General features: G+C 24.7%; 1 protein-coding gene across 1 annotated transcript in view; it reads left to right on the forward strand.

The window, feature by feature from the left end:
- The first annotated feature begins 1,379 nt into the window (after positions 1-1,379).
- Positions 1,380-19,408, forward strand: part of LOC128963588 (protein turtle-like) — a 76,015-nt gene continuing 57,986 nt past the window's right edge. The window contains exon 1 of the mRNA XM_054310104.1: positions 1,380-1,746. Coding sequence (XP_054166079.1) covers positions 1,380-1,746 — 367 coding nt within the window. The remainder of the gene's footprint in view (positions 1,747-19,408) is intronic.

Consider the following 19,408-nt stretch of genomic DNA (forward strand, 5'->3'; position numbering starts at 1 on the left):
ATTTTGCCAATTTGTTTTAGTTTTGTTATGTCCAATTGATCCAGACAATAATTTATTATTATTATTATTATTATTATTATTATTATTATTATTATTATTATTATTATTATTATTATTATTATTATTATTATTGTCTAATAAATCAATAATATCTAATGTTAAAATATATATATATATATATATATATATATATATATATGAAATTAATGTCATATTAAATAAAATTTGACAAATAAACTAAAATCATAACTTTATTTTTTTTTGAAGTAATATTATTAATGTTTTTTTTTTGGAAAAAAAATAAAATTTATTACTAATTATATATATATTTTTTTCAATAGGATTTAAATTTGTGTGTGGCATTGTTTTTTTAAAAATAATAAAAATTTTAATCATTTATTTAAGAAAATAAATATATGTGAAATTAATAATAATAATAGGGTTTTTAATTGGCAATTAAATAATTAAATAATAATATTAAATAACATAAACTGTAAATCAATTTATTATATTTAACAACAAAAAAATCTCAATTATTACCTTATTTTTTTGTTAAGTACCTGTACTTAACTTATACTGTATAAAATAACTAACTTAATAGTTAGTACTAACAGTACTTTATATTAATAATTACAAAAAAATGTGTAATAATAATAATAATATATATTATTATTATTATTATATGTGAATTGCTATTGAATTAGAAAATTTTATTTCTAATATTATATATATATAGTTATATAAAATTAAATAAAAAATATTTTAATCTTTAATAACTAGAACTTACTTAAAAAAACAACAATAAATATTCACGTATTTAATAGAAAATAATAATAATAATAATAAAACCAACTAAACTCTACATCTAAACTAACTCCCGGTGCTCTCTACAGTATATACTGTATAATAGTTGTTGTGTACAAAAAAATATATATAAATATTTTGTTGTTGTTGTTTCAATGAGATTATCAACAATACTAACATAACTAATAAACTATAAAACAACAAAAAATCTATTTTAGAAAAAAATAACTAAAAAAATTATTAAACAGAATATTCTGCAATAATGATGAAAATAAAAACATAAAAAATAATTTCTAATCTAACAAACAAACAAAACAAAATAAAATGCAATTTAATAAAAAATTTCAATTATTATTATTAGAAACAATTACATTGACTGCTAATAATAATAATAATAATAATAAAAATAAAACAAGTGATACTAATAATAATAATTGCAAATAATTTTTATGTTTGTTTGTGTCCATTGAATTACAAACAAAATGTTATTATTAGTATTGATGTCAAACATAGTTGTAATCATAAAAAATTTATTACTAATTACACGTAAATTAATGCTACTATTGATGTTAGTAATGCCAGCACTGGTAGTTATTTTGCTAACTGCTAGTTCAACCAATGCCAGTGCCCATATTATACATGTTGATAATGCTGCTGATGATGATGATGTACTGGCAATGATGGTAATGCCTGGCGATGGTGCTGGCGATACTACCGGTGGTGCCGTACGGCATATAATTAGCAGTTTAAGTCAACAGGAATTAAATGCTAGTAGTATTATTGGTAAACTACATACCAGTGCTCTAACAGCACTGTCACTATCGTCATCATCGTCAGGAGGACCGGCAGCTGATGATGACGACAACAACGATAAGCTATTACTACTACACCAACAACAACATAGTGGCCAACTGTCCACATCAGACACGGATAGCTATTATGGTAAGTGGTGTTTGTTTTTTTGTTTTTTTGTTTGTTTGCTGTTTATGGTGTCTATCACTTTGTGTCTTTACTATACATACATATGTAACTTATGTAGAGGGATCAAAGCACTGGTAGTTTTGTTGTTGTTTATAAGGAACGGGTGATATGTGTCAATCGGTTTTTCTTTTAGTTATTTTTTTTTGTATATAAATAAAAATAAAAACACATTATCTGTAGTTTTTTTTGTTGGTAGTGAATGACTGAGTGCTGACAACAGGGGTTTTTGTGTAGTTTTTTATATATATATATATATTATATTTTACTTTATTTTCTATATATTTTTATATAAGTATATATTTTTTTTGGTCATCACTACTGGCAATAGTGATGCTGTGATCTACCAGTGCTCTCATATATATATATATATATATATAATATAAGAGTATGACATCGATATAGATGTCCTCCTCTTATAGTATAATATATTATTAATGTATATAAAAAAATAAATATTTTTTTTGTGTGTGAAGTGCTAACAAATTGATACTAAATAATTTAATATACTTTTTTTATACGTATATATTGTATATATATATATATATATCGGTAATATAGTTTGTAGTGTAAAATATTGTTATTATTATTATTATTTTTGTGATTATCTAAAGGAAACAGGATATTACTGGTTTTAATAACTAACAAAAATAAAAATAAAATAAAATTGTAGACAAAAATTTTTAAGCATATTATTTCAGTGTCAACTAATGTGAGTCAACTATTTATATAATAATAATAATAATTAATATTTTTTTTGAAAAATTAACTTGATTATTTTTATTATTATTGTGTATGTGTGTATTTTGCAAAAAGATTTTATTTTATTTTTTTTTATAAAAAATGTTATTTAATTAAAATTTTATATTATTTTAAATATACGTATATTTATTGATCCGATTGTAATATATAATGATATAAATATAAATTATAATATATATATATATTAATTATAATATATATATATATGAATTATAATATATTTATATATAAATTATATATTTCTATATTATTTCTAAGTTTTTAATTTAATGGTATATATGTTAGTTGAATGTATAATATTGTATGTTTTAAGGTTGACAATAATGCTAACTACATGTCATTGTGTTTTGTATGTGATTATAAACAAATATGTTTAACATAGACACACACACACACACACTAACATAGTTGACAAACAAACAAACATCACAAATAACATATACAATATATAATACAATACAACAAAATAATTGTCATGGCTAATCTATTGTCGTAAATTTAATTTTGCAAACTARCATTGATGTTAACAATACAACTATACGCGTGTAAATTGTGATTATTGGTGTGTGTGTGTGTGTGTGTGTGTGTGTGTGTGTGTATGTATGCATGTGTGTGTATGAGTGTATGTATGTGTGTGTGTATATATGTATGTATGTGTGTATGTCTATATGTGTGTGTATTTATGTTTATGTATATATATATATATATATATATATATATATATATATATATATATATGTGTGTGTGTGTGTGTGTGKATGTATGTATTTGTGTGTGTGTATATGTGTGTGTGTGTGTGTGTGTGTGTGTGTATTTGTGTGTATGTATGTGTGTGTGAGAGAGAGAGAGAGTGTTATACTACTAATACTAATGCATTATTTGAATCAATCTTTTTTTATACTAAAGAGAGAGAGAGAGAGAGAGAGAGAGAGAGAGAGAGAGAGAGAGAGAGAGAGAGAGAGAGAGAGAGAGAGAGAGAGAGAGAGAGAGAGAGAGAGAGAGAGAGAGAGAGAGAGAGAGAGAGAGAGAGAGAGAGAGAGAGAGAGAGAGAGAGTATACGGTATTATCATCACACCAGTGATGCTGCCGACGACTWTACTGATGCCCCTACCAGTGCTCGCCCAGTGATTGCCGCCACACACACACACACTGTTAGCTAAAAAAACTATATACTGTATATTAGTAGTTATATTTGTGTGCCAATCATTTCCCATTTGCCAAACACTCTGTCATTATCTGACAGTTGACTTATTCATTGATTCATWCATTCATTTCACTCGGTAGGCATCTCCTCTGTACATCCCTATCCTCTTTATCTTTTAGCATCACTTGCTGTGTGTGTGTGTGTGTGTCTATGTATGTGTTAGTGTGTATCTCAATGTGTTTGCTAAACAATATAGCCATTACTATATGTACTGTATATCTACATGTGTATGCTATCACATCAATTGACTGCACCTAACGTTTGCTAACATACATAGAAAAAAACATTATATAATTTATATGTACAGTATATATATATATATAATKTATATTTTTTTATATTCACTTATATAATACATATGTTTTATCTATTGAGATAACTAACTGTATCTATTAGTCTACTAACTAATGATTGAATATATATATATGAGTATAATTCAAAAACATACAAACATTTATATAGTTTTTTATATAGTCTATTGAAATTTATTCATACATTTAGACACACACCCACCCACATACACACACACACACACACACACACACATATATATATATATATATATATATATWTATATATATATATATACATTGCCACTTAACTAGCATCCATATCCATAATAACATATCATAAATATCAATACATAGTAAAAAATAAATAAATAAATTGAATTTTTAAAAAAAAACTTAAATTTATACTTTATTTTACTATTTAAAAAAATAAATATTTAATATTATTTTTAAAAATCTAAAATAATTTTTTTTGTTGAATATTAAAGTTTAAATCTTTAAATCTAATAATATTGTAATAATACAGTAATAATAATAAACAAAAATATTAGTATATTTTACTTAATKTATAAAATGTTTTTTTTTWAATAAATATTTATATGATTTTGTAGGTCAATAGTCAATAAAAAAAGTAATGTTAYTTTTTGTTTTACTAATAGCAATATGTTTTATATTAATCAATTTAATATAATATAAGTTATATAACTATACAATTGGACAGTTAGCAACAGCAGTGATAAYATTTATTGATAATAATAATACAGTAGTTGTATAATAATAATGTTAATAATGGTAATAAAAAATGTAAATTTTCCAGGAAATCACTCTCTCTCTCTCTCTCTCTCTCTCTCTCTCTCTGGCAGTCCATTAGTGGACAGCAATCCATACCCTTGAGATTGATAGCTAACAGTCCCTGAAGATAGAGAGTAAGTGTGTGTAAGAGAGAGAGAGAGAGAGAGAGAGAGAGAGAGAGAGAGAGAGAGAGAGAGAGAGAGAGAGAGAGAGAGAGAGAGAGAGAGAGAGAGAGAAGCCATGAAAATATAGTACCAAAAAAATAATGTTTTTAATGCAATCAACACAATATATATATATATACTGTAATATTGGATACCATATACTGTATATATATATAYTGTATATATATATACTGTATATATATATACTGTATATATATATAYTGTATATAGTATATAATAGCATTTATATACTATAATATAGTAATGTTTAGTATAGTTTATATACTRTAATGTCCATCAATTTTACATACACTTATATATATATAGTAATATATATGATAAGTGTTATTACCGTACAACAGTGGGGGGGGGTAAAAAAATATTAGACAATGTAACATGTTAAGTTTAGGTTTTTTAWATAAAAACTAAAWAAACYAAAAATAAAATTACCATAAATAGCATTTTTTGATCRTATATATATTGTATTATAGTATAGCATATTACTAACTCTAGTTGTYTAGTTTATGTAACTACCGTTCCTCATCCCCTACTCATAATGTATAGCATATTTTGAGTCCCCTATTATATAATATATTACTAACCAAAAAAAAATAAATATTATGTATGTCCTCTAAAATAATGGCATCCGGTATTAGTATATGGATATAGATTTTTTTGTATGTATGTGTCTGATCCCCGATTGACATCCCTATCCCCGACTCTATATAATRTCTATATTATAAATGTATTCAAACAAAAACATTACAGTATTAAAGGACAGTCTCCTGTAGGTTGTCTTTAGTAGAGGAATGTTAGGTAAAGAAAAACGGAATTAAATATCTAAATAAAAAAATGATTTATTTATTTATTTTTTCCAAAAAAAAATAYTTATTATTTAGGAAATTATATATAAACTAAAATTTTTTATAAAATTTTTTTTGTATCAATAATACTCTATAAACTTTCTATAATTCAAAAAAATATTTTACATACTTTTAAATTATGTATACCAGGAAAATATATATATTCAATACTTGAAATTTTTTAATTAATTTATTTTAAAACAAAATATTTTTCTAATTTTTTTTTGWACAAAAATTTTATGATAAAATATACTCTACTTAATAGATAAATATTTTTCATAATTTTTAGATAAATATATAACAAAAAATAAGTTTCATATCTAATAGATTACTAAAAAAAATATTTTTAATCTAAAACAAAATTCCTTAAAATAACAAAATTTTTGAAATATTTTTAAAATATATATATATATATATATATAWACCTAAAACAATATACTGTATATTTGTTTTTTAAAATAAATAGTTTTATATATAATAGTGAAAACATAGTAGTAGTGAACGAAGACAATCAATAGCCATTCACAGAGAAGCATTCATAGCCCAGGGTTTGTCTTGTATTAGTAAAACTCGAAGTTAGAAAAAACTGTTCAAGGTTATAAAACAGTTGTTTTTTGGGAGGGGAAAAATTTAGTTTTCAGAGGGAGGGAAAATTTTAAATGTTTTAGAGTGGTAATAGTTATGAAGATTTCATTGGTAGTTACTGAAAAATGTGATAACTGATGAAGTTAAACAATGAGAAATGTTTTGTAAAATCGCAATTAATACAATGTATTAATTACCTAAATTACATAACATAACACATCCTCTAACTGATTTTTTTTATAAAAAATATTTTATTGATTAAAATAAAAAAATGATTACATATTAAAATTAAAAATAAAAAAAATATTAAAAAATATATAGATTATAAAATTATAATTAAAAATAAAATGTTTAAATATGATTAAAAAAAAAATTATTAATTAGGTTGTTTGGAAACTTCAAAGGGTGCACAATGTCCAACTTTGTGATCGTTGCAGAGGTGATTATCGTTTTCTCCAGATTCCATTTTTTCAATTAAATCAAAAAAACAACCATATTTTTCCAGCAAAACAGTTATTTCATGTTTGTGTAAAGTAATATGTCTTCCTTGGTCATTAACGTTTTGCATTATAACAAAGTTATTTGTTGATGAAGTTTGCTTAATAATTAGTTCACGTGCAGACTTTTTACTCTTAAGTATACGATTATCAGTGTCGTTTATCTGTCCTGAAAATGCCAATGACCGTGCTAGCCAATCAAATTCAAAAGCAGTTAAACAAATGCCTTGTCTTGCTGGTAGATTTTTATATGAACCTCTAATGTCAACCAAAAGAAATTCAGGATCACTAATCTTACGTTTTAAACTCAAAACCTTTTTTGCATATTTGTCAGATTCTGACAAATTTGCTGAGAAAATAGTTTCAAAAATTTGTTTATCCATTGCAAATAATGTTTATGTGTGGTTGTTAGTTAGTCTAAAGTTAAAATAAAGACAATTTGTTTGTAATGTTTTGTATTTATAATAAAGTATGAGCAGACGCAAATGTAACTTTTTTTGTTGTTTTACATTTGTCATCTAGTAAAGTCATATGCAATAAATTTTCAGCTAAAATTTTTTGTTGTAAATAATCCCAAATAAAACAACTTTTTCTTAAAGCACATCTCATTAATTTTGAACTTTTATCTTTATTTATAAATCCATGTAAATAACAATATTGATTTGATGTTATTAATTTATCGAATAAATGTAACGGCGGACATATTTCTTGAGATGAATCATCAGGAGATAGGTCAACACAGGGAATTTCTAAATTCTCTAAAATATATAATAGTTGAGGATTCTTTACACCTAAATATGGTTTGTCATCTGTTTTTAAATAAAAGTATGTTGATTTTAGAAATTTCTCCAAATTGTCATATTTTATTGTTCGGTAATAATACTGTGGTAAACTGTTATTTAGTGTAATTCCATGAATATTTTTTGTTTGATAAAGTAATGATTTCCAAAATTTCTTTTTTTCTTGTTTTTGTATATTACATTCAATTTCATAAGAGGCCTTTATTTTATTATTAACAATTGCAAGTTCTCTAGGATAAAAATTACTTCTAATCATAAAACCTTGCATATCAACAATTGCACAAATTTTTCTAATTTTATCCGAATCCATTTTAGTTAATCTTTCTTAGCCAACGAAAAGTTGTTGAATATTTCTCTCATAAGTTTATCGTTTGCTAAGGTGTTTCTACTAAATTTTGAAATGTATGCGCGAGTTGATAGATTTTGACAACGATAAATTATATACAAAACACAATAATGCCCACATGTAGTAGATTTAATATTTTGTAATGTTACTTTATTGTATGTCCAACCAAGTCTGCATTGAGTTTCTAAATAGTTAAATATATCTTCTTTTAGCGGAGGTAATCCAAATGAGTCAAAATATTCTCCATAACCATCTTTGTTTATTGAAATTGCTACCCAATGTTCTCCTGGTTTATAAGATGGATCAGTGTTAACAATAATGTTTATAGGTAATTTGTCAAACTTAGGTATATTGTCTGAACTATAGACTCCTTTAAAACAACTAAATGTTTTTAATAGTTTGTTTATTGTTAGAGTATCCATTAGTTGAACGTATAAATAGGGTTTCTATCGTAATCGATCTCAAGTAATGCGTCATAATCCAAATATACTAAAACCGTTATAGCGTTTGCTAAAGGTTCTTTGAATCTTAGTTGTAATCTTAGATTACCGTGTTTAATTGGATTAACATAACCTGTTGCACAGCAACCTGAAGACAAATCTGGGTTAAAATTAACAGCAAATATATTGTTTCCTTTTGGAAAGTCTTGTCTTTTTAAGGTTATACAACTGTCAATATTATCCTGATTGGTTGCTTCAAATAAACTTATATATTCCCGTACATAAAGATTTTTGTCAAAATCAGGAGTAAAGGCTTTTTCTGGATACTGTATACCGTTTAAATAGAACGCCAGATAATTTAGATTGTAGTTTTTATAATTATACAGATTTTTTATTTCTGAGCCATTAAATGCACTATGATCAACCATTGTAACGAATGCTCTTCTAGGTAATTGGCCATTATGTACATTATCAATGATAGTATCCATTGTTCCTTTATTAATTGTAATAGGAACAACAAAACTTTCTCTAATTGGATATCTTACATTTGCTGGTTTTAATAATGCCATCTTATGACCTTCGACAACGGCTGGGTTAATTTTTGACCGATGAATGTATAAAGAAGCATCTTTAAATTCAACATTAGATATTCTAACACTACTGTCACACATCATATAGAATGATGGGGAATTGGGGATTAATTTTAACGAAATATTACACCCTCCTAGTAATGCTTTGCCTTGTTCGAACATAGGTATATGTAACTTGCCAATTAAATCTAATTCTCGACCTTTTGATAAATCAGGTTCACCTGTTAATGGTTTAATGTAACTAGTTCTATTTAAGTTAATTCCTTCTAAGTCGTCCAAATTATCTTCTATCCATAAAATTGATGATAAATACGAATCTTTTGCTTCTTTATTTTTTCCTAATTTTATTTCTAAATCGGATTTATAAGGATACGTTTGATGAGATAATGTTACAATTCTATCTCCAATCATCAAATTTACTTGTTTAAATAAAGAGTTAAATAAATTATTAACTGGTGAAACTTTTTCCCAATCAGCAGCAACAACAGTTGCTTTTAAAACTTTTTCAATATTAATCTGTAGTTTAATATATAAATATGTTTTATCAAGTCTAAGATATTCGTCAATTCCAGTTGATAAATTAAATTCAATATAAGCTTTAGAATCAATTGCTGATGCTGGTCTATGTTCTGTCAAAATATCTTTTTCTATAGTATTTTGAGTTGGAGGAACTCCAAATATATCAAATTCACTCAATGCTGTTACACTGGATAATTTATGAATTGCAGCCATAATTTAAAAATTAAATAATTGATCTTTCTTCTTTGAATGTCTTTTTTTAACTGATTTTCTTTTTCTAGCTTTTACTTTTCTAGTGTTTTTTCGTTTTTTAGTTTTAACTTTTTTAACTTCTATGATTTTCTTTGTTCGTCTACGTCTGCGTCTACGTCTACCTGAACCAGCCTGTGCATAAGATCTAGCTTTTTCAGCACCATCGGTTAATATAGTAGCACCAGTCTCTAAGAATCTTTTTTTAGCTGACTCTCCAAAGCTTTTTCCCTCAATTACGTCTCTACCAACATCAGCTCCTATTCCAAGTAGGTGCTTTCCTAAATATCTTCCTAACGGCTTAATAGCTTTATTCCATAAATCTCCAAAAAATCCATGACCTCTTTGATATTGATATCCTTCAAATCCACTTAAACCACTACCAGCTTGATTTGTATAATAAAGAATGTATGGATTATCCATATTTTTTAAAACAAAGTTTGATTATAACTCTACCAAATTCAAAAGGAAAATCTTTGCCTGTATCTTCCTTAATGTTAATTCTAATTTCTTTAAAAGTGTTATTTACTAACGGTACAAAATGTAAACTGTTGTAAATTATATTAATTTGTTCACCAAATTTATAACTATGAGGTATTTCTACAACTCGTAACAATTGCGCAGAAGCATCACCTACTAAATTGTGGTCAACAATATCACAATACACAAATAACGAATGAAGTCCAGCATTAAGTTGAACACATCTGTGAGCTGTATACTTTTTGTAAGGATATTCATCGTTGGTAACAATGTTTTCTAAACAATGTATATAATTTGAATTAAAAAAAATGTTATCATGATTACATAAGTATTTATGAAAAGATATCTCTCCCATACTGTCATCATTATATGTTAATCCAAGTATATCTTCTATTTCTTTGCCAAATACAGGAAAATATTGTAAATATTCTCTTTGTGTATCTTTTCTTAATGTATATAATATACCAGATTTAATTTCAACTCTTTGAGTGTATTCATTAAACTTTATATATGGATATGTCAAAGCAATATTATGTAACGCGTTATGCATTTTTTTATTTATTTCATTTATAAATAGTTCAGGGTTTTCATAGTATCCTTTATGAATTAATATTTTAGGTTCCTCAACTGCATCGAATTCGCCTATTGTAGTATTATATTTTATTTCTTTAATTTGATTCATATTTTCTTTCAAAGTTTTAAATATTTCATTAACAGATATAATAACACCTTTTTCGTTGCATAATTTAACTTCCAAATTTTGTGAGCTATTATACCAAGATTTTGTATAGCTTATTTCAGCTATAGAAACTTTCCATTTTTCTTCTTTTTTAAAAGTTTGAGTATCTTTTAAAAATGTAGTAAAATCTGACATTGTATTTTCATTTTCACCAATGTTTTTAACATTACTTGGTAATGTTATATAAAATTCTTCTTGTGTCATTTATAATATTTGGTAAAAAATCAATATATTCTGTAGAATTTCCAGCAATTATAATTCCTCCACCACACTTATTTATAATTTTATTTTGTTTATAGTACACTACTCCTATAACACAAATGATAATGACTATTAACAAGACGAATGTTTTCATATTTATAAATTTGTTGGTTTTATATCAATTTTATTTTCATTTAATGTTTTTATTTTTGGATTTGGCATTATATATCCTAAGGAACCTGTGAGAATAACTGTCCACAAATTTTGATTTCCCCATTCATATGTAAGATTTGTTAAACTTACACAAATAACGATAAACAAACTAATAATTTGTACTGTAAATAGAACGACATCTGGCCGCGTGAAATCGTTAGATTTAATTGAAATTTTATCCATTATTAACTTGAAATATATCAGATGCTTTAATCCAGCTATTAAATTTAGAATTATGATTTAACCATTTAACAAAATAATATTTTATTTTGTCTACTTTTTTTTCTTTTAAAATTTTTTCAACTCTATAAAGATTGTTTGTTTTTTGAATTTCTTCAGGATAAAATCTTCTCTTTAATAGTGTACCGTCTTCTTCAGTGACTTTATATAATGGCTTTATTTTATTTAAAGTTATGTTACTTATTTTATAGATTTTATCTGTCCAATTTGGATAATAACCGCGATCTAGTGTTTTTGAATCGTATTTAAGACGTACATTGTCATCTACTTTTAATTTTGGTTTTTTAAATTTTTTCAATAATTCTCTTTTCGTATTAACACCATATAAATTTTTAAAAACTTCTTTAAAATTATTTTTATTTACATTATTTGGGGCCATATTTATTGATCTATGATATGTATTATTATATGAATTTAATATTAAATTTAATACATCAATGTATTTTCTTTTTCCAATACTAGTAAAGTACTTAAACATTTTATTTTTTAATGTTTTATTAAATCTTTCAATAATTGAACATTTAATAGCAGGATTCTCGCTTACAAAATGATTGATTTGATATTGTTTCATTAAATTTTTAAATAGCGTATTTTCAAATTCTTTGCCTTTATCTGTTTGAAGTTTATATGGAATATTTGATTTAAAAATTATTTTCATTGCATTAACAATTGAATCGGCAGATTTATTTTTTAAAGGAATTCCCCAGGCTTTTTTTGAAAAGACATCAATAACTGTTAAAATATAATTATAATTGTTATTAAATTTAGAAAATTCTTTCATATCAACCAAATCTGCTTGAAAATTTTCATCTATATTTTCTGATACTACAGGATTTCTTTTAAACTTTTTAATGACTTGTTTATGAAGAGAATATACTAATTCATTATTTAACCATTTTTTAACATTACTTAGGGTAATATTTGGATTTTGTTTAACAGCTTCGACATATAATTTGTTAGCACTAGAGAAAGATCCAGCACTTCCTGGATTATAATATATTTTATTTAAAATCTTATCCATTTGGAAGTTCCCATCGACTACTGTCTATTAACGTTTCATCAATTTCTGAATCGCTATTATTTTTATTCTCTTCTTCTTCATTGTCAGATTCATGTCTTCGTTTTTTATTATAATTTTCTTGTTTTAATCGCCATTTATCCATTTCATATGCCTCCATCTCACGCTTCCTTTTAAGGTTAGGCATTGAAGTTTCATAGTCCATGTTGTTATCATTTATATCAAAAAGTTTACGTTTTTTACTATTATTACTATCTTCATCTCTATATTTTCGTTTTAACGACTTAACATTAGATTCTGGAAAATTTTGTTTTGGTTTATTTAAATATTGTGATAACTTTAACTTGACATTTTCATTTATAACTAAATCAGGATTTACATTACTATTAGCTAATAATTCAATGAATTCATTTTCTCCATACAATACCTTACCAACTGACATAGCATGAGAGAGTAAATCAACAATATTTGATTTATCCAAATATTTGCCATTGTTTAATTTAATACGTAAATCACTATCATAACCAAGATTATTAGCTAGTTTTAATATTATTTTTAAAAATCTTTGAATTTTATCATAAAAAGTATTTTTAGATTTTTTATTAGTATTTTCTTCTACATTTGCTATTAATGAACCAGATTCTGGACTATTTTCTATAGCACCACCACTTTGATTGGGATCAGAAGGAACTAATTTTATTTTTTTAGCATAACTCATTTTATCCACTTACTAGATCTGATATAACAGAAGCAACAAATGGGATTAATATAGGTAACCAGCCTCCACTTTGATTTATTAATTTTGATCGCTTTTTTTTGGTTTTTGGATTAGTAATTATTTTTTTAAGTAATGGTTTATATTTTTTTATTTTTTTCTGTGATTGTGGTGTCATCTTTATATTATTTTTAGATAAGTTGAAAATAATTTCTTGCATGGCTTTAAAGTAGTTATCATTTTTAGACATTTCTGTTAAAATAGATTTTTTTAATTTACCACAGTTTGCGTTGCAATAAAGATGCATAGTTTTCATACATTTTCTTAAATTATTAGACATTATTTTGGTAAAAATCCAGTGATATTAATTTTATAATTAGTTTCTTTTGTTGGAATAATATCAGATTTTAGCCTAATTTGATCAGGTGTATCTTGTTTGAGGTCTAATACTAAATAACCATGTGCTTTAGCTGTCGACAATTCATATGCAGACATAAAATACTTAAAATTTGTTGGGTACACTTGTTTAGCTAAAGCCATTATTTGCATTTTATCTCTCGGACTTTTAAATATTATTATATAATGTGAATTTAAATTTAAATCACGTACTATTGGTCCTTTATTATATAAATTTTGTGTTAATATTATTACACTTTGTTTATTATGATGAGATCCTTTAGTAAATAAGTCAATAATAATTTTACTGTTTTTAATTTCAGTCATTAAATCATCAATTATTATAATATCTATATTTTCTAGGTCTTCTATATCAGGTATTCCTTCAATATATTTAAAATTAACATTTTCTACTGGCTCATCGTAAAGATTTTGCCAAATACCATAACACCATGCAACATTTATCACATTTTTATTCAAATTGTTAATAGTTAATTTATGAAATTTCAACAAATCTCTTATTAAATATGTTTTACCAGAGCCTGATGGACCTGCAGATAAACAAGTAAAAGGATGTTTAAATTTTAAATGTTTTTCTTCTACAACTTCCATGTTTGATTACAAATCTAATACTGATATTTATTTTATATAACCATAAGGTAGGGTATCATTTCCATCTATTTTTCGTTTATCTGACATAACTCGAAAAAGTTTATCATAGTACTTAGTATAAACTTCATGCTTTTTATTAGATCTAATTAACATTTGCGGTATTAATTTTAGTGAATCGTTATTATTAATATAATTATTTGACATATTAATCATTTCTTCTATTGTTATAAGTTCTAAAGCTTTTTCTGTTAATGTTATTCCTTTAACTTTAATAGGCACAATAGGATTGATTTCATCAATATTTTTCCAGATTTCCATGGCGTAAACCTTAGGGCCTAAACTAACAAACTTAGTACATATTGCTTTATCACCATAATCTTTTAGTATTTCGTCTGCTAATCCTCCTAAATAATCAGATGTATTAGGTTTAGGTTCACCTTCTGTGTATTTAAAAATAACAGAGTCTGTATCCATATATAATAACCTGCCGGGAATAACTTCTATTTGATCAATCAATTTCATTAATTCAATTCTAGCATAAGATGTCACAAAGGCGGCTGTTGCCAAACTAGTATTACCAACATTTCCCATTTCATCGTCAATATATTCCCAAGTAACAATTAAACAATTTTCATTAATAAGTAACTCTCCTTTAATTCTCTTTGTTCTATCATTTACTAACTCCCAATATTGATGATATTCTGTACATATTGTTGTTTGAGTTAAATTAGATCTTTGAGCTAATTTTCCCCATAAAGTATTTAAAAATAATTTTGCTATGAAACGTAATGCAGAATTTTTTTTAATATCATTATAATCTAATTTAATGTTTTCATTTTTAAAAAAATTATCGATATATTTTAATTTATCATTTTCGTTCTGGATCCATGATGGCCAACCATCAGATTGTTGTTTTAATTTTAAAAATAAGTTTATATATTTTGAAAAAATTTTATCTGTTTTTTTCTCATAATTATAAACTTCTATAATATCAATAATTTTATAACCTATACTTATTGCATAATTTAATTCTATTGTAGACCATGTATTGATTAGATATCTTTCTTCTAATTTATGAGTACAATTTAAACTATTTTTTTCTTTCGCACATAAAAAGCATAAAGGAAATATTAATTTATTATTAATTTTCATAGGCAAGACTGGCATACGTAAATCTGTTGGTGCTTCGACAATACATTTAACAAACCCAAAATATGACTTTAATGTATAATCAAAATTTTCTGATATAACAATTGGATGTCCTACAGGGAAATATTTGTATTTTAAAACGCTGGGATATAGTGACCGGAAGTCATAATATAGAATTTTAGAATTAATATCATTAGTTACATCACAATAAAATTTAATGTTATTTGTTCTACCACCACAAAAACTTTCTCTTATATTAACACCGCCATAAAGATTTTGCTTTCTATAATATTTTATACGTTTTTCTATATATTTATCCATTGTTTTATCCACTTTTCTTTTTTTAACCAGTGTACAGTCCCATTCTTCTATAAAATTAAATTTTCTTTTTAAATTTAATTCAATTTTTCTTTCTAAAGTTTTATTATAAATCTCATTTGGACTACATAATACATTTTCATTATTTGTTTTTATGCATTTGTCATCTCTTTTATCTTTAAAAATACAAGTATGACAATGAAAATAACAACCGTTGTATTCGTATATAGTATTACTTTTCTTATTAAATCCATCTACATAATAGTTGTTTATTTTAATTTCTCTATCTAAACTAATTTTATTAATAAACTGCTGATAGTCTAACCATGCATTAGCTATCTTTGAAAAAGTTCCTTTCCGATAACCTTTAATAGGCGTAACACCAATAGTATTTTTAGGTAAAATAGTACTTTTAAAAAACTCTAATCCAATTGATGCTAATGTAAAACATCTGGTGATTGGGTCAATATTTGTAATATTTTTAAAAGATTGACGAAAGGCTTGCAGACATTTTAATAATATTAATACATCATTGTTACAGTATTTAATTAATTCATATTTTAAATTGTAATTGTTATTTATATTAAATAATTGAAGAGACTTGTCATACCATATGTTAAACTCATTTAATTGTGTTGGTTTCATATAATCATTACCAAAATAGATTTTATCTGGTAGCTTTCCTACATAATTAATGTTATTATTTGTATGGAAATTATGTGGAAAAAAGCCTTTAACAACTATATTTTCAAATCCGAACGCTTTTGGTAATGTTGACAAAGGTTGTTGAAACAACAGTAATGAATCTAAAAATTTTATATTTCCGACTTCTGCTTTTAAGATCTTATTTCCATTCATGATTACAGTTGGATTGATAAAATTTCGTTTAAATAAATCATTTAAAATGAAATGATTATCATAACCTTTAGCGTTGTGTGCAAATACATAAATATAACACTTATTAATTTCTGCATTCAAAGCTAATTTAGAATATAAATAATTTCCAAATTCTTCTATACAATTTAAACCAAAAAACACGTTATTAAAAACACCACAAACATCACAAATAATTGTTTTATTTTGAGTTGATTCGTTCCAACATATATCACACACAGTATTTGAAATTAATAAGTCAGGTTTATGTTCAAATAAGTCATTAAATTTGTTTTGTTGACATTCGATATCAAATGCAACTATTATTTTGTTTTTTTTATCTGATTCTTTAATTTTATTTAAATTTTCTGTTTTTAAATAACAATAATGATTTTCCAATTTAAATAATTCATTACAAACTTTGCATTTATGACTATCGCATAAATGTTTGAATCCATTATAAGTCACTAAACACTTTAAACATTTTTTAATGTTCCTACAAACAGGATTCTTACCTGTTATGTGATTTTCAAAACATTTATTATTATTAAAATTTATATTACATTTATTACAATTAATCTTTTCTAATAGTCTACATTTAGGAAATGAAAAACACAAATCACATATGTTATTACAAATATGTGTATATGGATGAGAATAAGCTTTATGACAATACTCACAATAATAATGGCAACCCATATACGATTTTATATGCAATATGGAATCAAAATGTTTTATAGTTTCTGTTTCTTTGTAGCGTAAATATATTTTAGGTAAATTTATGTTATCACCTACAAACAATCTATTATTTCTGATTTTATCATCAATAACTATAATCTGATAATTAATTTTACTTTGAATTAATGGAAAGTCATTTAGTGTAATACTAGTTTTATTTTCAAAATTACATAATTTAACTAAATTAATCACTTGAGCTGTTCGTTCTTTATTAGTATCTCTTTGAATACATTGCCAATTATATTTATTTTCTTTAGATTTAAATTTATTAATACACACTATTATTGCATGTAAAGCACAGAAGTTATCATTATTTTTAATTAAAAATACATTTTTATCGCGGATTTCTTTATTACTTATAGTAATAGGTGCTACACATCTACCTCTTCCATTAATAGCTTTTGTAATGTTAATAGTTAATTTTATTTTCCCGTCTAATAAAAATGTTGTATTACTTTGGGATACCTCATATATGGCATTAAATAAGGCCTGTTTATTAAAATTTAACTTACTTGTTGGCGGTATAAACAAATGACGCGTAAGAGATGAATGTTCAATATTAACACTAAAAACATCGTTATCTTCTTCTGTCTGAAGTTGTTCGTTGATAAACAATTCATAAAAATTATCAATGTTATTTTCAATTTGAAATAAATCTTCAAATGTGCCAAAATTATGTTTAATGTTGTATTGATACGATTTTTCAGTTCTTCTAAATCTAATACTTTGACGAACACTTGTATGTGGAATACGTTGCCATTCAAATATCACTTGATTATTATTATTAATAGCACTACTACCTTCTCCTGTTTGATTGTTTGTTATATCATAGCAAATTTCATTTAAAATGCCATTTAAAACCGATCTTATAATTAAATTTTCACGCCATAGTTGATTATTCATAATTAAAAAATTAAATAATTTATAAAATGTAAAATAAATATAAAAGGAACACAATGTATTTTTTTTAAAAATTAATTTATTTTTTATAAAAAAAAAGTTACAATTAAGTATTTTTAAAAAAATTATTAAATGATTAAATACTAAAATGTTTATAAAATAAGTATATAAACTTTAAAAAATATATAATTGTGAAAATATTAAATATTAAATATAAAAATTAATTAAAATAACCATTATATTGTTTAAAAAAATATATAATAATTGTGATTAAAAATAATTTTAAATAGTAGATTAAATATGATTTTAAATTATTAATAAAAACTTAAAATTAGTTAAGCATTTCCAAATCATTTTCGTCATCAGTTGTAGCCACTTCGATGTTTAGATCAACTTTATTTATATCTCCTGTTTGAGTGCCAGAATCAATACGTTTATTTGCAAGATTATCGTTTTCGATGATTTCATCTGACGAACGCTTCGTGCCTGCGATGACTTTTTCAAGTATTGCAACACGATTTTGAAGTCCAAGATGTGATCGTAATATCTTATGCATTCCTTCATTTAAAAAAGTTATACGTCGAAGAGTACTGAGCGACACTTCTTTTTGTTTAATTATTTTTTTCTATAAAAATAAATTTATTAGTAATCAATCAATAAAGTATGTTATTAATATAAAATATATTACCTCTAAAGAATATGTCACAGTTGACAACTCTGTGATGCAGTTGTGTAGAGCCTTTTCTTCAGCCAAGTAGTCTTCCATACAAAGATTACATGTGACGTAAGCACCAGTTTCGAGTGGGCAGTTTGTCTCGTGATTTGTAATGTCCAGTATTGATGCCTTGTGATCACAACCATTTTCTGCATTAATGCATTTAACTTCAAACGAACCAAGAATCTCATTCCATAAATATGAGAAGATTTTGTCGG

This window comes from Oppia nitens, unplaced genomic scaffold (genome assembly GCF_028296485.1).
Source record: "Oppia nitens isolate AA-2021 unplaced genomic scaffold, nextdenovo-longstitch-racon4-pilon3 scaffold15_pilon_pilon_pilon, whole genome shotgun sequence".
Taxonomy (NCBI): domain Eukaryota; kingdom Metazoa; phylum Arthropoda; class Arachnida; order Sarcoptiformes; family Oppiidae; genus Oppia; species Oppia nitens.